Here is a 25,535-nt window from a genome sequence, read left to right as displayed (position 1 = left end):
GGTGAACGATCTGATAGAGAGTCACTGCACCGTGTGTCTACTGATAGCGGTAATGTATGGCTCTGTGTCCTCACCTCCTTGGCCACTGTGTGCCAGTGCAGGTGGCTCTCACACATGTCCATACGCTCCTGGTGCAGGAACTTACACTTGTCTGGGACCAGTAAAGCATCGCTCACAAACTCCCCCACTGCAGAAACAAAACACAGAGTCAGACGCAGGCACGCTGTGAATGCAGAGCCAGACAAAAGAAAACAGCGAGTACACAATCAAAAAGGCTGATACTGCAAACGCAGACATTAACAATGCCGGCTACCAGACAATAGAGGCTGGTACTACTGAGACAGATTAACAGCACAAAACAACTCACACCGAAAAATAACAAAGAAGATGGGTTAATACTGTGCACACAATTTCAGACAGATACAAACGTACAGGTTAAGAGTATACAAAGACAAATAGGTTCAAACTACACCTACACTGATGAGCTTTGACTGCTCACACAATCAGGCAAGTCAGAGGTTTTACAATTCCCTAAAACCCCTCCATCAGCTCTCTCGCTAGGTTCCCAACTGATGACCCAGCTGAGCATGTTTTTTAGATCTTTATAAACACAAAAGATCTCTGACAGACCGACTGCTAAACTTGGACGCACAACAATCAGAATGACTATTATCATGGGGCAAATTAGCATTTGTGTTTAAAGTAAAGGATGCCTTTGAACCCATTACAGTGGAGCAATCCAACTGGAGCTCCTGGCTCAAGGCTACAACAGCACAGTCCCCATCTGGGACTGGATCGACAAGCTTCCAGATTTGTGGCAAGACCTCTGCCCTGCTGAGGTGTCTGCTGTAACATCTGCAGCATGTGTGGTGATGACAATCCAGCCCAACGTGATCCACACGGACAGGTTGACCCTGATCCATACCCAGGCAGCGGTAGGGCACCACGATGTGCAGGTGGCTGCGGCACTGCTTGCGGCCTTTCTTGCACCAGTTCTGGATGCTGACGGGCTGGTTGGCTTCTACTACGTTGGTGATCTGGAGCTCTGGGTACACCTGGAGAGAGGGGCAAACAGTGAGGTCAGGAAGGGAGGTGGAGGTATGGAGGTCGTGCGTGTGCGTGTGTGGTGCCTCTCGTGCTCTCTCTTTCTGCCAGTATTGCGGGTTGCCCTCCACTCTCGGGATTCCTTACCTCCTGGCAGTACTGCAGGATGCCCTCCTTGGTGCCAATGCAGCTCTTGGTGCCACTGGGGTCGGTCTCCCACTTGCCTGTCTGGACGTTGATGTGCATGTTGAGTTTCCCACAGAACATGGCCACCTGGGGCTCGGCAAGGAGGCCCACTGAGCCATCCGTGGGCACCTGAGAGAGAGAGAAAGAAAGTCCCTTTAGACATGCTACTGAGGTGTATGCCATTTCTCAGTGAAGATCTCATCATCGAGAGTATCCTGATTCTGGAGAACCACACGGCTCTCTTGTTGATAGTCCCTCCATCCATGTTCTAAGCGCTTTATCCAATCCAGGGTCACAGGGAAGCTGAAGCCTACCTGGGCAAACAACGGGCACAAGACAGGGTACACCCTGGACAGGACGCCAGTCTACTGCAAGACCACTCACACCTGGGCCATTATTACCAGAAACTAATTAACCTACAAGTATCCCTTTGGACTGTGGAAGAACACGTGACGGACACTCGAGTGAATACAGGGAGAACATGCGAACTCCACACAGACAGCACCTCAGGAACTGAACCCAGGGCCCCAGTTCTGCAAGACAGACGCTATCCACCACCGAGCTGCCATTTTTTTAGTCCACTTATGTTCTTATTGATTGGTCTTAATCACAGCAGCTTCCAAGTAGTGCACTCAGCACTCGTCTAAGACCTGCCGGACTGCGCCACTCCAGTCCCAGGGGTGAAGATCACCGCTCTCGTTTGTAAAACGACACACCAGGCCGTTCTGCGGCTGTCAGCAAATGGCACGGTGCCACAGCAGGCTCGAACCTGACCCCGCGAACCCCCCCCCCGTCCTCTTCTGCTATGATTTACAAGACCACTGCACAGGTCTGGAGGCAGCACAGTGCCGCAGCACAGACGCACAACAACAGTTGAAACGCCGTGATCTGTGCGACTGTAAATTGTCCATTGTTTTATTTATTTTTTTAATTTCCAAGCCTTTATTTGCCCTTGATTTTGTTTGTAGTTTGTGCGTCACTCCCTCCCCTAACCTGCATATCACCGAGCTTCACGAGAGATAAGCATTCTTTCGCAGGCACTGTTGTTATGCGTTAGTACCCTCATGTGCATAAACAAACTACAGTGATTACTATTCCAAGTGCTGAATAGTGAAAATATTAATATTAGCTGCTTCTGAAAACTACGAAACATTTTCTGTTACGTGATTCGTGCCATTTGGACAAACGGACTTCGCTACAACGGCTCTGCGTCTGCCGCTTGCAATGGCACAGGGTGCGACGCAGCTTCAAAAGTGTGCCAAGAACACGCTGACCTTGGCACAAAAAGACGATTTAAAAAGCAGCCCGCAAACCCTGATCCGCGTCTGCGGGAGGTAAACAGAAAAGCTGGAGAAATTCCACAGTTCAGCCTGGAAACTCCGTACCAGGACCAAGACGGACTAGAAGCTGAGAAGTGGCAGAATGGAACGAGCTGGTTGACCCAGGGGCCCCCTACTGTGTCTCCTAGATTGAAGTCAGCGCGGGTCGTTAAATTCCTCAGGAATGGGAGCTTTAAATGCCTGAAATGATTGTCTAGGTGGTATGCTGAGCAGCTCCGAGCCATACCCTGAGCTCGACTCCCGTGTACAACCCATTAAAGACCACAGTCTAATCCAAGCGATCCAATCTAACCAGCTACAAAGGTGAACCTGACAGCACAGCACACGGAGGAGGACATGTACAGAGGAGGGCGTCAGCTTTCCTTGCCACCAGAGACATTTCCACGGTCACCTCCGCACAGATCTGTACCCGTGCGACGGAGGGAGAGACGACCTGACTTTGAAGCGACGTTCCGATTTAAAGACGCGCGGCTCTCTGCAACTTACTACACCATTTTTTTTTCTAAGTGGGCAGAGCTTTATAGGAGTGTAACCAGTCTGATGATGATAAAGTGCACATAGATCAGTTTAAAATGCTTTATAGTAAAGCAAAATTGTTTTAAAGGTGCTAAATATGGTGGATTTATTGCTGTTAATGTGTGGGCCTCACCATATGTTTCAATTCAGACAAGAGAAGAGTACATATGGTTTACTAAAGGCGTTATTTAGGCCTATTATGCCAATAGGTAAACTGCTTTGAATAGTTTTCTGTTGTATTTCACCTGTACAAGTTAACGTGGGTCATGTTAGGAAGTAGTTTTCTTACTATCATTATTGTTCTAGGTGGGAAATTCGCAGGCAGACGAGACAATACATTTAACACAGAAACAAACCCTTGAACAAATAAGAAAAATACATGCGTCAGACAAAACGGCAAAAATAACTCATGATGGAAGGAGCTCAACTTTCCTGTGCGCGACGTGGTCGTGACAATCGATGACACTGGCCACCCACGCTTCCTTTGCTATGGATGTCTGCCAGCTGTAGCCGTTGTGCACAGATAACTGTGAAGGTGGCCTGCAGCAAGCTTCGCTGTCTGTTTGTATCGCATGTATTCAGGTGACCAAACCAGGCCGCTACAGTTTCTGTGGCGCGTTTAAAATCCGCAGAGCGGCAGAGCGCCAGGTTGACATACTGATTGAGGGTGGGCTTTGTCATCTTTGTTTTTATGTTTCATTGATCGGGTTGAAAATGCAGAGGGGGCATTTACCAAGACCTTCATGCATTATTCCAGAGCGGGCCGGGAGCAAATTGATCCGGTAAACGGTATAACGGTCCATTATACTCCCTGCCGTGTTTTCAAACTTGCATGTGAAAACCACGCCTGATCCCAACAAAAAAAAAAAAATGCGATCGACTTAAATTATATTGTTTTATGTATCAAGCAATGGCTTGCAAGTGCAAAAGGTTTGCCACAATCGATGCTGTCGATACAGCCCCATTTATCAGAGTGTCCTGATTCTGCAATTCTGCAGCCTGGTATTTCTTCCTAGCTTTGCAGAGCTGACATTCGGCAGCAGGTAACTCAAGACTGAAGTGCCCGAAAACCCTATTAGTGGCATTTATCCTGGGTCATTTATCTGTGGAGCTGCAAACGTTGACCCTACAGATTCTAAGCAGTGCTGTGAACAGATTTCTCCCCTTTCATTCTGAAACCGTGCCAGACCTTAGTGGGTTTTCTCCAGCTCATCGTGATCGATCCGACAGTTTATAGGACACATTTGACTAAAATCACTCCATTCACGTGATTTGGAAACTTCCTTCTGGAAGAGCTTTAGTCCTACACGTGTACTGGGAGTGGTTGATATACACGTCAAATTAAAATATTAAATGTGTGGTTTAACATGGTAAATGTAAGGAAAAGTCTGGTGAAACAGGTTATTCATATTTTATGAAATTTAAAATCCCCACCCCTGCTAGAGGAATTAAGGACAAGTCTCTGAATATATTTATAAAAAGCTGAAATCTCTCATTTACATATTTAATAAATTTGCAAAACTTCCTAAAAACTTGTTTTCGCTTTGTCTTTATGGGGTATTGTGTGTCAACTGATGGCAAAAAGGAATCAATTCAATCCATTTTGAAATAAGTCTACAACACAACAAAGAGTGGAAAAAGTGGAGGGGTCTGAATACTCTCTGAAGGCACTGGATATACACGTGTACAGAGTTCAATATGGGTATGAAAGGCTTTAAAATCTCCCCTAATATTAGAGGAACACTGGTGAAAAGACAAACCAATCTTAATACTGAAGTAAGGGTCCAAAACATTTAAGAAAAAAGGTTTACAATCCCCGAGACTATTTAAGAGAACGAGAATGGGACTGGGTGAATATAGAATAAGTAGAAAAGGGATGGAATCGGTTTAAAATATCCTGCTTGATGTGCAGCTCATGTCACAAGTCAACCCAAAGCAGAGGCCCAAACAGCTAAATAAAGGATCAACTAAGGAACAGATACAAAGAAAGGAAGCACTTGCCGAAATGATTTGAAACGCACAGGTCAGAATGGATATTGCAAAGGCTAAGAGACTGAAAATAAAACCACAAAAGAGGCTTGTTTTGCCATTCCACCCCCCAACAGCAAAAGCACAGTAAATGGACAAAAGAAAAATGCTTTGGAAGTGAAGCTGGTCAACTTTTCAGAGGATAAAAGGAAATGGAACAATAATACTGGAAGGTGTTTATTAGGACAGATTCAGTGGCCGCTGAGGAAAGGAGAGCCTATGTTAATACTAACACGGAACAGGCAGACGTCTTGCAGATAACACGACTGCTTAGGACAAAGAAAATGCCAGGGCCTGATGGGTTTCAGCCTGTACTTAAGTAAACTACTTACTCATACAAATATTAAAACTCTTCCAACAGTCACTTAAGGCACGGATAATACCCTGTGGAAAAATCTCAAGTAGTGCCAACCATTAAAAAGATAACAACAGTGAACCACAATACCACAGACCAATATGTCTATATTGTATTATGTGACATGAGGAATCATTGGTATGGCATTAACATGCTAGGGGATAGTCAGAATGGATTTAGAAAAGGTTGGCCTTTCTAGAGGGTTTTGAACAAACAAAAGCAAAAAATGGGAATGGTACAAAACAGTGATTTAATTTTAATTTTTAGCAGACTTTTGCTACAATTCCTCATTAAATATTAAAAAAAACATTACAGAACGGGTGAAAACTTTGATTGGAGTTGTATGAACGTTGGAGTACATCAATCTGTATCAAGCCGACTGCTCTTATTTATAGCAATCAGGATTCCGATATAGTAAGTAGTCAAGAGTTAAACAGGAGGAGTACAAAACACTAAAAGATGCTTAGGATAGTCCAAAAGGCTCAACCTAGACCATGTGTCATGAATTTATCAGTGTTATTAATACAAAGGCACATAAAACATTGAGACAGTTAATAACACAAAGTTTTAATTTAATACTCGGATGTTAAAACTGTACAACACACCTCATTAAGGGTAGTGTACAATTTTGATCATGTTTCAAAAAGCATTCAAATTCCTCTGGATGGGCTCCAGACAGGAACAACAAAGCACATTCCAAGGCTCAAAGGAACAGCCTCCACGGACAGGCTATAAAAGGGAACCTTTGTAGTCACGAACAGAGAAGGAAAGTACATTCAATCAAGACTGAGAAGGTGGCACTTTACACAAAGAGTGGCAGGAGTATGGAATAATCCGTCGGGCCACGATATTCAAGTCGATACCCTGGCTTCTTTCAGAAAGTGGTTAAATGAGTGCCTCAGACCAATCAGCAATTTAACGAGCTAGATGACACCCCCTTGTCAGTTACCTTTCCTTATCATTCTAGCTATGATGGGGTGGGTACCATCAGAGTTCAGCCCGTTCAGTGCCGTCAGTGTGCAGAACTGCTGATCACAGCAAGCAGGAGTGCAGCTGCTCCAGATTCGACACCCCCTGGAGAAACGCCTCCTCTGCTCACATCCCAGCACCTCCGCGCCTCAGGGGGATCGGTCCAGAAAACTAATTCCGCTTCATCTGGGACGCCACCGAGCTAAAAAGAAACCCTCCACTCACGGCCGCAGATAGCAGTGGCGTGGGTGTCGTGTGCTAAATTACTGGCAATTAAAAGACATCGGAGGGCACACAGGCTTCTTAAGGAATGCCTGTAAGGCTGAATGCAGTCTGTGTGCCACGAGTAGCGCTGAAGGGGTTAAAAGAGGGAGCTGGTAGGGGCCTAGGGGGCCAAAATCTCATTATCTACCCAATTACTTTGACACAGAACGTGAAGTAGGTTTCCATTTTAACAGCTGCTTATTATCTCGGGGATCTGAGGGAATGGGAAAGGCGACCTGGTGCCATTCGGAGACGCGCACTGTCATACCCTCACTGCACACCAGGTGGCAGCGCTCAGCTACACTGGCTCCCAGAAGCCCCGCTGTCCCGGTGATCGCGGATCAGCCAGAGAGGGCAGAAAAGCCGATGGCGGCGCTCTCTCTCTCCAGCTCTTAAGCACTAGCCCACAGTGCCTCCCTCCCCGCGCACGTGTGTAAGCAGCTCTTTCTTCCAGCACCGCGTCAGAGCCGAGAGGTGGGGAGGAGTCCGGCACAAAGACCGCATTGTGCTGGAGATCAGGGGACGACAAAGCCAGGGGCAAAAGGGAGAGATGGGGTGGGGCAGAGAGGGCACCAGGGGAATCCAAGGTGGGCAAGAGCTGAGAAAGCAGCAGACCGAGACGCACAGCGCGAGGACGGGTGGGGGCAGATACTGTTCATCATTTCGGGGTTGGGAGGGGGTAGCGTGTGGGTCCTAATGCCCCAGTATAGTGACGGGGACACTATACTGTAAAAAGGCGCTGTCCTTCAGATGAGATGTAAAACCGAGGTCCTGACTCGCTGTGATTATTAAAAATCCCAGAGTGTTTCTCAAGGAGTAGGGGTGTAACCCTGGCGTCCTGGCCAAATTTCCTCCTAGCCTTTACCAATCACGGGCTCCTAATAATACCCATCTATGAACTGGCTTCATCACTCTGTTCTCCCTCCTGATGTGGAGGAGACAACTCATCATCCAGGTGGGTCCTTATATAAGGAATAATGATCTACTGCTACAATGTTTTTACTTCAGCACAGAGGCTCATGAGGCCTGAACTTACCCCGGTTTAATCGCGATTAGGGTTATCTCCTGGCGATGCTGGCAGCCAAGTAAAAATCTAGGCTGACTGGGGGGGTAAATCAAGCATTTGGGGGGAAAGTTAATGGGGTAACAGCATTGTTAACAATGGGCACTCTAACCCACAACCTCCTGAGTGTTGTCACTGGTCAAGCCCTAATAAGGGCGAAACAGCTGTCCATGGCTGCTAACTTATCTTATACACGTGAAGCGGATTTAGTCGTTTCATGGTTCTGGCACTCACAGTATTGCAAGATGGCACAAGCTAGTTAATACTGATTACCATCACTGATAGTGACTTCCTGCTCTTAAACCAGCCTAAGCATGAAAGGTGTTCTTTGGACTGCCTCATAAACATTCACCAATATTTGGAGTGAAGACAAAAACCTCTGACCAGAGTACAGCATAAACTGTTCCCTGTCCGCCGTCAGGCTACACTGGGCACAGTGGGAAGGGTCTTGGCAGGACCTCTAGGATGCGAGCATTCAGACAAAGTGCTTGTGTGACCAGCACAGCCCAAGAGAACACGAGCCGCTAATAAGACCGCCTTCAGAATATTTAGCTGTGGTCGCCACACCTACAAAACATTACATAAGAGTTTAAGGAAGAACAATCACAATAATTCTTCAGCTCGGGTGCTTTATAGCTGGCCTCCTTTGTAAATTGCTGCCATCACACCCGTTTCCACGCCAAGCAGCAGGGACAAGGGACACCCCAACAGGCAAAGCTGGTCGCAGCGACTGGCTGGCGCTGTCCCGAGGCTCAGGGATGTGAGAAACACGAGCACGCCCAGCTCCGACACCCGACTCCCCGTTTACCACGGGAGCGAGCCAGGACACCCGATCCCCCCGCCCCTGAAGAGGAAATCAGGAGATCCGGCCGCTCGCATAGCGGGAGCCGCGCCAGGAGGGGGAGAACGCCGCGCGGAGAAAGTGATCGAGCCAGGCGGACTGCCACGGAAAACGCACGAGCTGGCCTGGGCTAACCATCATCCTCCAGCCATATCTCACACACTGGGGGACTCACACAAACACAACAGAAACTGGAATGCTACAGTACCCTAAACAGACAATACACACTAGCCGAATATTTGAGCAAGATAAGAAACAGCAAAAAAGAAACAGCAAAAAAGGTTCAGTGACCACAGCCTGGCCAAAGAAACTGGACACAGGCAGACCTGGCTGCCCAGAGAGGACAGGCTATGCTCCCACTGCCAGCGGGGAGAAATAGAGACAGAGGTGCACTTCCTACTGCACTGTGACAGATACTCTGGGATTAGAGAAACATTAGAGTTAAACGTAGAGATGTCCACACCCTCAGCCGCATCTAGCCATGACAGAAACACTTGCTAAAGTAGATCTGAACTGTGCTGAAGAAGGGGTGTGATCCTGTCCTCTGCTCCCTTCTCCACAGCGACAGGTCACAGGCCACAGCGGCTAGGAGACCAAACAGGTTGTCAGGACATATATACCAATATCGGCCTACAGATCTGCTGGCTTCCCCCTGAACTACATTCCAATTTAAAACAGATTTATTGGCATGGCCGATGGATAATGCATTTGTTGGTCTACAAACTAGGTTTCTATTTTTTCCTGGAAATACCGCATCTACATATAGTATAACAAAGCTCCATGTTACTGAGAAGTTCAGGTCTCTGCCCTGGTGTCCTGTTGCTCTCAAATCCTTGGCTGAACCTGTAACGCAATTATTAACTCACTTATTTCGTCACTGCTTTATTCTAGCTCTGAAAGCCACGAGCAGTGCCCTTGGTGGACAGTTGGGTGACAAGCAGCGCTAGTCTGACAGCACACCCCCCCCACTCCACTGGACACTGCCCAGCAAGAGGGGCCCAGTAAGGTCCAGTCCAAGGCCGGGCGTGGGCTGCAGACCGGCTCACTGCTGATTTTGAAGCTCACCGTGTGTAGAGAGAGCAGTATCCAGGCCTGAGCAAATTTCAGCCCAGCAGAAACGGAGTGGTCACAGGTGGTGCCTAATCACAACATACAGCACAGCTCCCCTCCGGGGACGCCTGGCGACGCCGCCAGTCACTACGAAGACAAAACGGGCTCAGGAAGGCCGACTTCGCCCCAGATGTCGCACGCTGCGCTCCCGTGCCCGGCATCCCCCCTGTGCCCTGTCTAAATTAATTAAAACACGACGTTGATTACTCGCACACTAATGTCCAACAGCTGGTCTCAAGCAGTACAGGGGCGTGAGGGCTCCTGTTGCCTCTCACCGTGTGCGTGTTAACACCAAGTCTAATTGCAGGAATTCGCACAGAACAGAGGGCACCAGGCACGAGGTGATGCTCTAGGGCTGAGAGCTCGTGGAGGGGTGTCAGGATGGCCCTACTGATCGGTCTTGTCCAGTCCAGTGGGAAACTCCGCACAACCACTACAAACACCTGAGGCGCCTCCCTGAGCCTCACGCCCTCAAATCTTTCGTGGCACCAAGCTGGGAAAAGAGCCAAAACCACAGCGCAGGCCAGAATACATCACAGGCTCAGTGGAGTGCCGGGGACACAGGGGGGAAGGGGGAGAGGGGGCGCAAGAAGAGCTGACCAGACCGGTTAACACTCAGCTTCACGGGGAGCTGACAAAGAGCTTTTCCTGCTGCACTACGAAGGTGTTGGGAGACATTTTTCCTCGCTTACCCTCAGAAGTCCGTCTTATTTCATGCCCATGGGAGCAAAACACACAGAGATGCTCGGTGTACTTTTCTCTAGGACAGTTAACTAAAACAGTCCTTAAATATTTTTCTGTTATCTGTCCCGCTTTCCTAAGCTTACAAGATTGGCAGCGTTCCGAAATCACAGACAGTCTCCTACCTCCCTATTTGCTAAAGAGCGCTTCATCTAATACAATTGGTCACTTAGGTTCGTAACATGCATTCCTTTATAACGGTGTAGAATTACATAGCAGCCCTTGTGTCCAGCATTCTTCCCATCCAGTTCAAACCAGTTCTGAATGTCCACCTTAGAAAATATTGCATCTCCTGAAGGAAAAGCGTTTACAAAGTTCACAGAGACCCTCTCAACAAACGGCTTCATGTTGAACGTCAACCAGTTCGCCTCCTAACAGGTAGGGAACGTGTTCGTAGCACAGCTACATCGGCAGTCTCCAGAAACATGCTGTCCAACGAAAAACACACCCTCAAAAATTTAATTCCCCTCCTGGTGCAGTTAAGTGTTGCCCCAGTCCTATCCCCCGTTCTTCAGTGCGGAACGGGCAGCAGGCTGGACCAGGGGGGCTGAGGACGTTGGCAGCCGCCAACCCAACACAAAACTCTTCCCATCTGCCCCTCCTGCCCCTCAGTCCACAAGAAGCAGGGGAGGCACATCAAGACTTCCTGTGTTCGTCAGGACCGTGCTTCCCATCAAGAGCTGCGATAACGAGGAACGCCAGTCCAACCACGGACCCTCCCAAAGCAAGAGGCACATTCCCCGGAATCTGGGCTTCGATGAGATAAGTAGCAGCTTGGCAGACAGCTTTGTTGACTCAATTACTTTTGCTTTCAGTCCCACTCTCTCTGTCTCTCTCTCACTTCCCTAAATGAATCCGGGTATGACGAGTTGAGAGAGGTTGAGAGGTACTAGACACAAGAAAAAAGAACAAAATCCCCCAGCACTTCCCCCTGCAGCTTCTGAAAATACACATCAGGGGAGCAGCTTTGCTGTATGTTATTCTTCTGACTGGCCTATGCTGCAACCCCACAGAGCGAGCGAGTGAGCAGACACAGGGCTACAGGCCAGCAGGTAGACCCACACAGATCTATGCAACACACAGGCTCACCTGACAGCACAGGCGCAATCTGAGGTTTGGACGGCCCTCTCACCACGTGCCAGTTCTGCAGAGTCCATCTTCTGCCTCTTATAATAATAATAAGAAGAAGAATTGCTTACACTTATATAGCACTTTTCTGGACACTCCACTCAAAGCGCTTTACAGGTAATGGGGACTCCCCTCCACCACCACCAATGTGCAGCATCCACCTGGATGACCTACTGACCTAATGCACTGCTACAGCATTGAGAGCAGGACAAGCTTCTCTCAAGACACTGAGGGGCAGAAACCAGAATGCAGCAGTTCTCCACACACATTTTAAATGCTTCTACATCCTCAGATCTTAAGCCTCTGTCATACTGCAGGACTCGACGCAACCTCTAGCCGGAGAGCATGTCAAATTCAACGACTCTCGCTGCCTTTTCTGTCCTAGAGGGTGTCAAATTATACGACTAGGAATCGCAGGGGGTGACTAATTGCGCGATTCCCTCACGACTTTTCATCACGGTTCCAAATCTCGCAGTGGGCTGCGAAAAATACCACGAGGTCGCCTCGTTTTGGCAGCCAATCAATGTGGAGCACACCGGAATAAGAGGAGGAGCACCGCACGAAAGTAAACAAACACAAAACGACATCTGTGCCGGCTCCACAGTTCGACGAGCCCTCTCCTCCATTTCCACAGTCCACAACACTCGCTTTCCTTCTTTCCTTGCAGCTGCACTGTACGCATTGCGCTTCCGGTTGAACGCCCATCGGCTGTTGACTGTCGCAGACACAAGCACCCACCCCTATGACTGGCGACTCGCTACGAGAAAACCGGACCTGTTTTGACTTCATCATAGCGAGTCGCAGAGAGCCATAGGGGCTGTTAAGAGCACTGTGACCGAGTCGCCGGGGGTAGGGCGTTACACAACTGATGGTAACGAGCATGCGCTGCCACTCTCTACAACTCGCTGTGATTTTCTTACGATTACGTGAATGAAGGCTACGACAGAAAATCCTAGGAAAAGTCGTGTAGTGTGCTGCCGGCATTAGGACCCCTTGTATAGTGCTTCTGTACTACGACAAGTTGCATCAGAGTCGTCGTCTGGCAGCCAGTAACCACTCTCCTCCTGACCCAGTGACCCTCCGACCCTCAGCGGGGAGGGGGAAGGGGGCTTCACAGCTGCCAAGGAGGGTCCTCTGTTACTGCCTGCCAGAACATACGGAGCCCAGGTTCAGGGTATGGACTAAAGGAGGTTGTGGGCATTAAGATAAAACAAGAGGAAACCACAGCACACACGCACGACAGCTTCAGTCTGACATCAGAGCTTGGTTCTGCGCCCAGCTGGCTCAAGAGGAGTGTGGGAACACTCGAATGGCCTTGCCAGAGGCTCTTACTGCCCAACCTCCCCCCAGACCAACTTACAGTTGCCATCAACGAACATCCGAACTATTCACCGTGTGCATCTTCACCATGCAACAAGGGACCACTTGGCACCACTCGGCTCTGGCCTGCGAGTACGCTCTTCAGTACCACTGGTCGTTGAAAGCAGAAGGGGTAACATGGTGCTCGTTCTGCTCTTCACTCAATCAAGTAGATCCTCAACTGGTAAAACTCCCCCATATTTGCAGATCCCCACCCGCACCGCTGAAGACTCAAAGATGCTTACCGATGCCCATAGGTCAGGTGCTCTGTAGGGCCAGGGCTGGCGCTGTGCTATTTCTTGCTTCCTCTAGGACACTGCATTCCTTATTCTTCACCTCTTTAATAAGGACACTGGGGTTCAGAAAGAAAGGTACACAGGCTCGCTGCCAGGAAATGCACATTTCCAGGTCCGGATCTCCACCCGATGAAATACACAGTGTTGAACCCACTGCCAGTGACTGACCGCAGTTCTGAAATTCCAAGCTGAGGCTGCGCACAATTTATCACCACTCTACAGAAAAGAAATAAAATAACGCCATTCTGCTCCAGAATAAGTCCAGAGGAAAGCAACCAGATGCGTTCTTAGGCTTTAAGAGATGTGTTAAGCTGACAGGCTAAAAAAAAGCCTCTTTTATCAGAAAAAGAAAACAAAGAGAAAACCTCTGAATATAATTATTAACTGCCCCGATGATTACATGTGCTGTGGGGTTGAAACAACAAATTCAGTGACTTACTAGCAAAAGGCCTGTTTCCCACATGGTGTAAACAAGATGGATTCAGCCCCAGGGTGGCACTGTGGTGCAGTGGTTAGCATTGCAGCCTTGCAGCTCTGGGGCCCTGGGTACAAGTCTGGATCAGGGTTGCTATCTGTGTGGAGTCTGCATGCTCTCCCCATGTTCATGTGGGTTTCCTCTGGGTGCTCTAGTTTCCTCCCACAAGCCAAAAACATGACTGTAATTTTTCAGCTTCTGGGAAAACCGGCCCTGATGTGAGTGGGTCTGGTTCTGTCTGCCCTGTGATGGACTGGCGTCCCGTCAAGGGTATATCCAGCCTTACCCTCTTTGCTTGCCAGGATAGCCTCTGCCTCCCCCTCCACCCTGAACTGGAAGAACTGGAGAGAAAATGGGTGGATGGATGCGTTCCACCACTACAGTGCCCGTTTACAGGAACGCAAAAATTCCTGTGGAGAATCCCAGTATTTCATCAGCGCTACACGGTCCAATGCCTCAACAAAATGCTTTGTTTTCTGTAGAGTCTTACTGAAGGCCTATTAATGGGAGATAAACTGACAACAGTTAACAGCTTTTTAATTAATAAAGAAACCGTGGGAGCTCAACATCTGTTCATAGCTATCGATTTAGCATCCCCATAAAAAAAACTACCAAGGAGCGACACTGTCTCAAGCCGACACAGCCGTCTGGGGAAGGGGAACACCTCTTCCTCCCAGGAAAAGCCGACGCATGGAAAAGATCTGTGCGGAACTTTTCAGGAGTTATGGGCTCTTCACGTTGTATAACAGGGGCACAATTCATGAAAACTAAACTGTTCTGTTTACAAGAGCCAGCAAGAATTTCCTGGTAAACTCCCGGACGAGACCTGCCGTTCCACTATGAAAACAAAACGGCACTCCTAGTCTCGGGAGTCTCCCCCACCCTGGACTGCACATAGGCACCAAAAACGAGTTTTCCGCACCCTGCTGGGAGTGGAATGGGACACAAAGCAGCACATCTACTCGAGCCTTACAGCACACTCAGGGAACAATACAGCAGCAGGAGGGCAAACACTGAACAAAGACACCCTCCCAGCTGCCAGCCTGCGACATTTACACAGCTGCTGGGGAGAGGAGAGCGCTCCTGGATGCTTGGAGGAATCGAGAGAACACCTAGGCTCCGCACGGCACACTGTCACTAGGGGCTGACAGCACCTTGGATTCATGGGTGTCTGGAACGTGCCAGCTCAGCAACACGGCGGAAGCCGATCCCAGACTGGGACAATCACCAATTCTGGGATTAATAAGTCAACTGAGCAACCAAGGCAGGAGCTGAACACACTGTGCTCTTAACATCTGCGTGCACACGCACCACACCAGTCAATCTGAGCAATACACCTGCAGACGCCTCTCGATTTCACACAAGCAGCCCACAGTATCCCCCCGGAATAAAACCGCAGACTTCTACGACCCCACCCTGGTCTTTCCTCGACTGGCACTTCCTTAGGCTCTGGCTGTTGCTGAGCAACCTAGCCCCCTGAGCGCACGGCCCTCTTCCACCTACTTCTCCTCCCTGTTGACTGGCCCACGTGACCCACCTGCAGCCTGGGAGGCAGAGCGCGCGCCTTGGCTCCCCTCGGCTTCACACTTCACGTGAAAAGCGGCCAAGAAGACAAAAAAAACGAGCGAGAGAGAGGTACAGAAAATGTCAAAGTGGGTCAAACAATGAACACAACGCTGAAATCTCTTCGGTTCTCTTCGCCAATCACAGAGTGAGCTCTGAAATCCTCCACGTTGGACATCTTGAGATTTTCTTCAATGAGGAGCAAGAAGGGCGTCCAGAGGGGCTCAGAGCAGGTGGCAGAGGGTGACAGATGTGAGGGAAAAGTAGCGACTGAAGGGGCAACAGCTGACCTCCACGCCGACCAACACTGTCCAAGCACCTGCTGGCATGATTTTACTTGGGTTACCTCTCCTCACTGAGGGAGCAGGGGGTAGCACACCGCTGACCGCTGGCCTCGGCCACTACTCCTGGAGTGACATCCAGAATGAAAAGAGACTGTTCTGCCAGTCGCCGACTGAGGGGGTGGGGAGGGGCACACCCAGCGGGTGGAAGTCTCAGATGTCCGCTGGCAGGAAAGCGATAAGAATCAGCCGGGCGTGCCAGGCGTCGGTCTGTGCAAGCTGTGGTCTCATGCCCACCCTCCCAAGCCGACGTGCCTCTTTCACCTTGTGTAGATGAGCGTTTTGGGGACAGGAGCGGCTGGGCCAGGGACCCTAGGTCCTGGGACCCCGCCTCCATCCAGCAGGGCCTCCGCGTGTTCGGGCAAGGAGAGAGGAGAGGCACAGCGCTGATCAAGCACAACTGTGCCTCTAACCTTATGCTACAGGAGCTTGGCGGTGCGGTGACTCTGTGGCTAAGCGCCTGTGGCTGGAAGGTTGCCAGTTTGTATCCTGCGGCCGGAAGAAGAATCCTACCCCATTGGGCCCCCATGCAAGGCCCTTAGCCCAAACTGCTCCAGGGGTGATGTATAAATGGCTGACCCTGCGCTCTGACCCCAAGCTTCTCTCCCTGCCTGTGTGTCTCATGGAGAGCAAGTTGGGGTATGCAAAAAGACAAAATCCTAAAACAAGAAATTGTATATGGCCAATAAAGTGATCTTATCTCAAAAACATGGTTGCATAACAATGGCTTAAAGACTTTTAAAAAATTACGTGGACTTTTAAACCGCCACACTCCACCCTAATTAAAAGGATGTTGACAAAGGTGAAAGTCAGTGCACTTGGGAGCTAATGAAAATGTACTTCCCTCACAAATCCCTAAATTACAGCCACCTCACATTCTCCAGGTCTCTGTGTTTTAATCACACGGGCCTGAGGTGACCACTTGGCACAGTTTTTAACAGGTGCGTGGCCACGCAGGGCACACACAATTCTCAAAGGCCCAGTTGGGCCGCAGGGTAGTGCTTTTTTGTAACTGCTGCCATGTCACTCGCAGAATAAAAACAGACCCCGACGCCCGGACAGGAATGTGAACTCCCTCATCACCACCACCCTGCCCGACGCCCTTTTTTCAGGGACGGACGGCTAATTATAGCCCCAAGAACTCCACAACGCAGCGCGGGCAGTCCCCAGCAAGCTAGGGCTAATGAGCGAGGGGTGAGAGGGAGGGCAGAGCGATGGCCGAATATCACACCCCGGCCTCTGAGCAGGGCGCTCACCAGAATGGAATTCAGACGCCCAGAATTCAGAGCTCAAAGTAGAACATTTCTCTGTAGCCTCTGTTGCTGTGTGCCTGAGATACAGCAGTAGAAGGACGCAGGCTACACATGATCTGCATTACCAGGAGCCTATGGAGCTGCATGGCTCAGTCACACACCGGCTCTGCAGAGCTCTGCATGACTCCGCTGGACTGACTGCATGTGGAACAAGCTGGAAGTAACAGGCTTTCCAGGTGTGTGGAGGGAGGCCCTGTGGTAAGGTGATTTCTACAGAACAGAGGCTCTCAGTCCCGGTCCTCAGAGACCCCCGTATCCCCGATTTGTCAGCAGAGGTGTGACCAATTACTGAAATGGAAGGAAAACCCCGTGTGACGACGCTTGAACCAGTCCCATCGACACATCGCTTCCTCATAAACGGACCAGGTCACGTACAGTACCGAGAGCTGTTTAGCCACAAATAAAGGATTAATTCCTTAATTTGAAAGTTGAAAAGAGACTGCAAGCTGTAGCAAAGAATGGACTTTAGCTGGTGTTGAAACCAAGGCCTGAGTACAGAAAGTCTGAACAGGCTGAGAGATTAGTACCAGGCACTGGATCAGGTCCAGCTGCAATGACGCTGCTGCAGGAGTTATCTGGGGTTTTACAACAGGAGGCATACAGGGCTCTCCCACTGTCTTCTATCCTTTTTCACAACTGCACTCCTTTCTGGCTTAATCACAGGGGATGAACAGCAGTCTCCCTGCCATTATCCTTTCAAGAAGGTTCTTGGCATCATGACCCGTCAGGTCCGCACACCTTCTCTAAAACACTGGACAAAGGGCTCACATGAAACGGACAAAGCTATCAAACCGCATTAATGGCCACATAAAACAGAAACCTTTATTAATAAGACATCCCACATACACTAGCAGCAAACCATGTAATGACAATCTGAACTAAGTCAAGGCTCTGCTTAACACTGCCTTATGTCATGCACTGGACATTGATACAAGATTAAACCTGTGCATCCTACAGGTGTTGTAATTATGCTTAAAAGATCTGCTTAATCAGTGTACTATAAATCAAGACTGCTGGGCTACCACATAAGCTGATATCACCCCCTTGATATCACCCCGTTCATTTCTTGTCATGTTTGAAGAAGAAACCACAATTTTTTAATTCAAAAGGTAAATATTCTTGAAAAGCATGCCATTTAGTGAGAAGTATTTTTTTTACTCAAGACGGATAGAAATCCTACAGAGGCTCCTGTATGACATTCTGTAGGGACCTGCAATGTGATTGTGGATGGGACACTACAAGATCTTACATGATCCTACAAGATCCTTATAGATTGGAGCCAGATTTTCATCAGGGAAACTCGTTTGATGAGAACAGAAAATGGTGTGGACCACATATGGGAAATGGGGTGCCCACCACACATACAATATTACTTTATGCAACAAACCTCATAAACAAATAAATATCACGACTAAAAAAACAAGCACACAAATAGAAAACATCCAATAATTAAGCAACAGATCCTGCAATTAACATTTTAAATGCGATTTTTAAAGCAAAACCTGTTGTCAAGAGTTTTAAAGGAGAACTTCAAAAATGGCAATATTGAGACACTTGTTTGAACAGGACAAAGAGCTGCTCCTCCAAGCCATGCCTGAATTTAAAAAAAAAAACATAAGACTGGAGATCATGCGTGAACCTGAACCAGGGAGTGTACACTGATGAGTACAGAACCGCACAATCTCTCTGCTGGAATGCAGATACTGGTGTGACATGACTCCTGATAGAAAGCAAAAGATAAAGAATTGAGAAAATAAACTTGAAAGGAGTGCCTTGCAATGTCATTATAGATATTAAGCACAAGGCCAGGCTGCACACAGCTGGACTGCTGCTCAAGCCCCCCATTTCGCTGCCTCCGACAGCTGCGCACAGCTGGACCGCTACGCAAGCCCCCCATTTCGCTGCCTCCGACAGCTGCGCACAGCTGGACCGCTGCTCAAGCCCCCCATTTTGCTGCCTCTGACAGCTGCGCACAGCTGGACCGCTGCTCAAGCCCCCCATTTCGCTGCCTCTGACAGCTGCGTACAGCTGGACCGCTGCTCAAACATCCATTTAATTGTAAATAATATAACCGCATACCTTGCCTGTAGCTAAAATTTCATGCCTTAACCCCAAGAAAATACCCTTGTAACCTCTCCAACCAATTCTAACAGAATTGTGTTCTGATCAGGACCTTACTCGCTCATCTGTTATTGAACAGGCTCAATCTAGCCATTTAAGTGTTGCAACGGGGTAGACAGTAAGGATTGTACAGCAAGATATTTTGGATCAATATTCAATTTTCCAGCTTGCAGCAACAATGCTAAGGCTCTACTACTGCAGCCACCTTAAAAGGAGAGTGAATTGTAAAGTACTGTATATAGGATGCATTGCATATATTCCCATAGCATATAAACTGAGCATCAGAAGGAATTTGCATATGTATGCATGCTTTTCAGAAAATTCTGGATCTATTTTTAAATTTTGCTTAAATGCTTTCAACACGGTTTTCATTGATTTCAACCTTTTTTGTTTTGCGACACCGAAGTGACTGTTGCGTTAGCACTAGCACCTCATTAACGAGAAAGCCGACAGGGTGACAAGGCGATTTAACTTGTTCAATGTCAAGCTTTGTGCAAATCGAGAACGGGAAAAGCCACATGGGGACCAATGTGCTCCACACTGCCAGGAGGACAGGAACACAAAGAAACTGGGATGCTGGAAATGGCCCTAAATCAGCACACCATCAACTCACCATTCAGTTGAGCCCTCTTTAACAATGAAGCCAGGTTAAGTGCAGATTACTCTGATGGACACAAATGTGCAGAATGACTAGAAAATTGGATGGGAGACCTTCTGGGAAAAACTAAGATTGCTGCTAGAAGTGGTGTTAGTGGGGCCAGCAGGTCCTGACTCTCTATGGTTATTAAAAATCCCAGGGTGTTTCTTGTAAAGAGTAGGGGTGTAACCCCCGGCGTCCCGGCCAACATTTCCCATTGGCCCTTACCAATCATGGCCTCCTAATAATCCCTATCTACGAACTGGCTTCATTACTCTGCTCTCCTCCCCACTAATAGCTGATGTGTGGTGAGGGTTCTGGCGCACTATGGCTGCCATCGCATTGTCCAGGTGGATGCTGCACATTGGTGGTTGTGGTGGAGGGGAGTCCCCATTACCTATAAAGTGCTTTGAGTGGAGTGTCCAGAAAAGCGCTATATAAGTGTAAGCAATTATTATTATTATTACATAAAACAAACTGACAGGGAGGTCCAGCTCTACTAGGTCTGGGTAGGTTGGTAGTTTAAGAGTGTCTGTTCATAGTGATTGATAGCAACCTAGTGTAACCACACAGCACTGACTGATCAAACCCTCAGCCTTACTCGCTGCTCTTGTTATGGGCTCATCTCCACGCAGCTCATGAAACAATGATTTTCTTGAGAGGCAAGAAGATGATAGTGATCTTACAGATAACCTACCCGCTGACTTGAGCCCCTTGAGACGGGCTGGGAGAAAGCACAAACCTGGCATGTGCTTGTTAGGACTCTACAGCTGGTGGGGAATCTGTCCAGTACAGGACAGCATCAGTAACCACTCAGAACCCCTGTGGGTGACACATCTTACCTGGCCTGAGGATTGTATCATACACCACTGCTTAAGAAGAGGTACTGGAAGAGAAAATGGATGGAGACATATACCTGGAGGTAGGGCTGGGCGATATGGCCAAAAACATTATCACGATACAAATGTTCATATCAGTCGATATCGAGAATTATCACGATAAATGTCAAATCGTTACTTCTTTCAAGTTTAAAGGCAGATTTTTTCTCCTGAGTGAAAGTCGAAGAAACCAGACAGTTAATTGGTAAATTAAACAACTCTTTATTTTAAGAACACAACAAACACTTGCCAAACAGCAGAAACATTAAACAAATCTGAGGTAGAGAGTATTCAAGTCTTTTTTATGTCAAAATATGCATGAGTAAAATTTACTAAATAAATATCTTAATAGAAAAATTAAATACTGCAGTGTGATAAAACACACATAGAAGATGGCTCAGACAGACTGCAAAGTTTAAAGTGCTCTGATTTATGTTTGATCGTAAAAAGCCAAAATATCTTCAAATTACTGAAGTTGAATGACCTTTTGTGTCGACGATGTCATCGTCCTTCCAGCTGGTCGTTGGCAGCACTACATTTGCTTCAGTGTCGCTCATTTCTCCACTCTAACTACAGTCCTGTCAGCCACCACCGTGTGGGTAAACACCATCACGTTAGCTGCCCAGTCTGCAACACACACGCGCACTCGCGCAGTATTTTGTGCACACATGCGCAAAGCATAAACATATATATCGAACATTTATCGAACTTTTGTTAAAATTATATCGAGGAAAATTATATCGTGATAATTATTGTTATCGAATTATCACCCAGCACTACCTGGAGGGATCTGTGAAAGCCTCAAGCACACAGTACAGTACCATAGCAGTGTCCTCACCCTGCAACAGGACACCCCTCACCCCACCATTCTCATTTTGGCAGATAACTACCGTGCGTCATCGTCAGACAGTATATAAGATAAGATAAGATCACTTTACTGGCCATATACAATATCAGATTAGGAATTTGTCTTTTCGCATACCCCAACTTGCTCTCCATGAGACACACAGGCACAGGGAGGGAGAAGCTTGGGGTCAGAGCGCAGGGTCAGCCATTTATACGGCGCCCATGGCAGTCAGGGTTAAGGGCCTTGCTCAGTGGCCCAACAGATTAATAATAATAATAATAATTACTACACTTATATAGCGCTTTTCTGGACACTCCACTCAAAGCACTTTGCAGGTAATGGGGACTCCCCTCCTCCACCACCAATGTGCAGCATCCACCTGGATGATGCAACGGCAGCCATAGTGCGCCAGAACGCTCACCACACATCAGCTATTAGTGGGGAGGAGAGCAGAGTAATGAAACCAATTTATAGAGGGGGATTATTAGGAGGCCATGATTGGTAAGGGCCAATGGGAAATTTGGGAATTAGAAACGCCCTGGGATTTTTAATGACCACAGAGAGTCAGGACCTCGGTTTTACATCTCATCCGAAAGACGGCACCTGTTTACAGTATACTGTCCCCGTTACTATACTAGGGCATTAGGACCCACATGGACCGCAGGGTGAGCGCCCCCTGCTGGCCCCACTAACACCTCTTCCAGCAGCAACCTTAGTTTTCCCCAGGAGGTCTCCCATCCAGATACTGACCAGGCTCACACCTGCTTAGCTTCAGTGGGTTGCCAGTTGTGAGTTGCAGGGTGATATGGCTACTGGCATAGATTAGGATTCCTCTGCCGGCTGCGGGATTTGAACCAGCAACCTTCCAGCCACCGGCGTAGATCCTTAGCCACAGAGCCACCGCATCGCCTATATCAGGGATGGGCATCTCTAGTGCTCATGGGCAGCTGGGTGCTCCAACTTTGCACTGGTACACTCATTATTCTGATATGAAGTCAAACCGCCTTCTGTCTTATTCAGTTGCCCGCTTAAAGTGTAAATCTCTGGCACGTCAGGACTGCAATTGACCATCCTGGTACTACTTAAAACAAAAACTCCCCGGAAAGGCATCATGGGGGTCTTCAGTGGGGTTGCCATGACAGCAGCAGGGATGCCGTGAGCCAGGGGGTGGGGGGGTGGGATGGGTCAGGCACAGGCTGAGAAATGAGCATCTTCAGCACTAAGCCATGGCGAAATATAGCTGGTATCTACAGACACCAGCTATAAATTCCTGCTGCTCTGCTAAAGGCATCCTGACCTTTGTTAGTCAAAGCACTGCATTTGTGTTGGGGGGGGTGTATTGTTAGACAAAATAGCTGAGAACCCACAAGTAGTGTACATATCCTCTGCTTGTTTAATGTCAAACAAAACCTTTACACCAAAAAGGTTCTCCTGACTTCACTGGAGAATCAGCAGTGGGGTACACACTGCTCATCCGCAGGGGACCCAATTAGTGGCATTGGTGTACCTAATGAAAGTGATAAAATGATATAGTATTGTTTCTTCACATTGATTGTTTAATTAAAGTGGGTTTATATGCTCACAGAACTTCATGTTTGGAGAAAAAACAAACATGTATCCTCAAGCATTTGTGGGACCACACCAGCACAGACAAACGTTGAGTAATAAAAACGAGATTCCTTTGGTGCTAAGTGTTTAATCCCTGTTGGGTGTTTTACCACAAACAGAGATTCAATTAAATTGAAGGCCTGTCTATATCTGCCCTGTCCATGACTGCCCTGCTCTAAATCACTCAGCTACGATATTAAGGCGTTTCCACATGGCCACCCATCACGGAGGGAATGACATCTTCCACAGAGCGCCATCTGTCCCGAGTCAGGTAATGAAACGAGTCACCTGAGCGGTTTCAGAAAATTACAACCCAGATTCCACATTGGCTCTTTTCACAGCGCACTTCAATCCCCAATCTCGCTCAGAAGTGAATAGAGAATTCATTTAAAATATTTTAATAATATTATTTTTCATCAATTAGCCCTTCATTTCACGTATGCCATTAAAAAGATCAGTGTTTCGTTGTGGGGTTTTTTTTTGCCGGAGCAAATAGGATCGTGCGGCTCCTTCCTTTCGCTCCGTTGCGAAGGGCACTTATTTTTAATTTGCCCCCTTGTTTTGAACACAAAAGCATTGCGTTTTGCGTGCGTGCGCCCGTCTGTCCCGGCAAAGCGCCTGCCCTCCCCTCTGGCAGTGCGGGGGAGCGCTGCTACTGCGGCAGAGCACCGCCGCCATCTTACCTCTGTGTCTCTACAGCCCTTCCTTCCTCTTTCGCATCCACCTCCTCTCCTCGGTAAAGACATCCACCACCTCACACACACAGCACACGGCCCCCCCCCCCATCGCCCCCCTTCCCCCGCCGTCTGGGCGTCTATTTCTGCACGCCTCTGGGTGTCATATTCTGTCTTTGTTTTTACTTCGGACCGGCGAGGCTAGCGATACAACAAACATTAAATCTCTCTTTTCCCACCGAAAATCACCGAGAATCGCATTTAGCTCGAACGCCACCGCAAACGGGGGAAAAATAATCCCAACCCGCCCACAATAACGAGATCAAAACAGCATTGCATCTGTCTCCACGACATTACCATTTCGCAGAATGGACAATATTAAGGGGAAGACTACATCATTTACCATAAAACAACTAAAAGTATGGGTCATTTCTTCATTCTCAAAAGAAGGTTTAGACTGGGCTAATCTGCGAATCAATCTGGTCTGCGCCTACCAGAAATCACGCAGATTTGCATAGCAATCCCATATGCACTCACGCGTTGCTGTTAGCCTCCAGATGCTAAAGGCAACGTTTTTAACGCCTTAGTAAAAGAAAAATATTATGCCTTTTCCTTCCTTAATTTTTGGCCAGGCAGCTGTCCGTATCCAACATGTCCTGGAAATCCCGTGCAATGTTCTGGAAAACGCAGGACCCAGGAAAACCGCGATCAGCAATTTCACCATAAATCAACAGAAACCCTCCTGCTAAACGCAGGACGCATCGTTGCCTGGTTAGCCAGATTCCGCCTTGTTTTTTCTAGCTACCTCTATAAGAAAAGACATGGATAAAGGACAAATAATCAGCCCACCAGGACCCCTGAGTCCCCACCATCCACGAATGCGTGTAATTATCAAGCTCTTAGAAACAATAACTGCAGGTATTGCAGCCATCAATAATGCAGGTCAGTCCACGCAGCACAGCCGTGCTCCCGGCTGAACGGGATTTTTTAGGTCAGTGCTTTACATAAAAGACTGTCGATCCAGAACAGCCGCGGAAAGGAACACCCCCGAACGCCAAACGGGCTCAACCTCAACCATAAATAAAACGGCTGTAAAAAACCCGAAACGTCAGCAGATCGCTCGCTGCGTTTCTGCCTCGTCCGCCGCCCAGCCAGACCAGCCGCACTCGCCATGTCGAGGACTGTCTGGATCCGTGCGCTGTAGCCGCGCCGGGGTGGGATCGGCTCGGCTCCCCCGCGGCCGGAGACGCAACAACAGAGCCCGTTTGGGAACCGGGAGCCACAGCTAGGAGACAGCCCCCCTCCGGCCATCGGGAAACATCCACCCCCTTTTTCCTACCTCCGCTGTCCAAGCCGAGGAAGCCGCGATGAGCAGCAGGAAAGCCGGGAAGTCCCACATATCGTGCGCTCCCGTCGCGGATGCGTCCCTAAGCTACAAGGCTGGGTTTTCGCTGCGCCTCTGGCGTCGCTCGACTCTCCGAGAGTCAGTCCGGAGCTGCGTGTCGTGTCGCTGCGCGTCTTGCTCTGAGTCTGGAGCACTGTGATGGAGAAGGAGCGAAGCTGCACAGCTGCTCCGGCTCCACAGTCACCTGACCGGCCGGCGAGAGAATGGGAAAGGGGAAGAGCCAGTCGGATTGGAGAGAGAGAGAGAGCAGGGGAAGGGGGGCGTGTAGACACTATATTTTTGAAGCGAGTGCCCCCTGCTGGGCCATGACGGAATTACCAACTGGAAATTGCAGAAGTTTCCAGTTCAGGATTGTTTTGCACTCATCTTTTCAAAAACGCCAGAATCTCAACGCCAGCGTCCCCCTTCCTCTTCCTGTAGATTCACTTTTCCA

General features: G+C 48.5%; 1 protein-coding gene across 4 annotated transcripts in view; it reads right to left on the bottom strand.

The window, feature by feature from the left end:
• LOC148836433 (amyloid-beta precursor protein-like) overlaps positions 1–25,308 on the bottom strand; it is a 36,961-nt gene extending 11,653 nt beyond the window's left edge. For 3 of the 4 annotated variants that reach the window (XM_088913873.1, XM_088913874.1, XM_088913876.1), the window contains exons 1-4: positions 25,037–25,307; positions 1,192–1,359; positions 926–1,055; positions 75–187 (exon numbers count right to left, since the gene is read on the bottom strand). In XM_088913873.1, coding sequence (XP_088769999.1) covers positions 75–187; positions 926–1,055; positions 1,192–1,359; positions 25,037–25,096 — 471 coding nt within the window. In that variant the 5' untranslated portion in view covers positions 25,097–25,307. Of the gene's footprint in view, positions 1–74; positions 188–925; positions 1,056–1,191; positions 1,360–25,036 lie in introns of all 4 variants that reach the window. The other variant, XM_088913875.1, reaches the window with a different exon arrangement.
• Positions 25,309–25,535: the final 227 nt, after the last annotated feature.

This window comes from Atractosteus spatula, chromosome 4 (genome assembly GCF_055471065.1).
Source record: "Atractosteus spatula isolate fAtrSpa1 chromosome 4, fAtrSpa1.hap1, whole genome shotgun sequence".
Taxonomy (NCBI): Eukaryota; Metazoa; Chordata; class Actinopteri; order Semionotiformes; family Lepisosteidae; genus Atractosteus; species Atractosteus spatula.
This window is presented reverse-complemented; position numbering and strand designations above follow the sequence as displayed.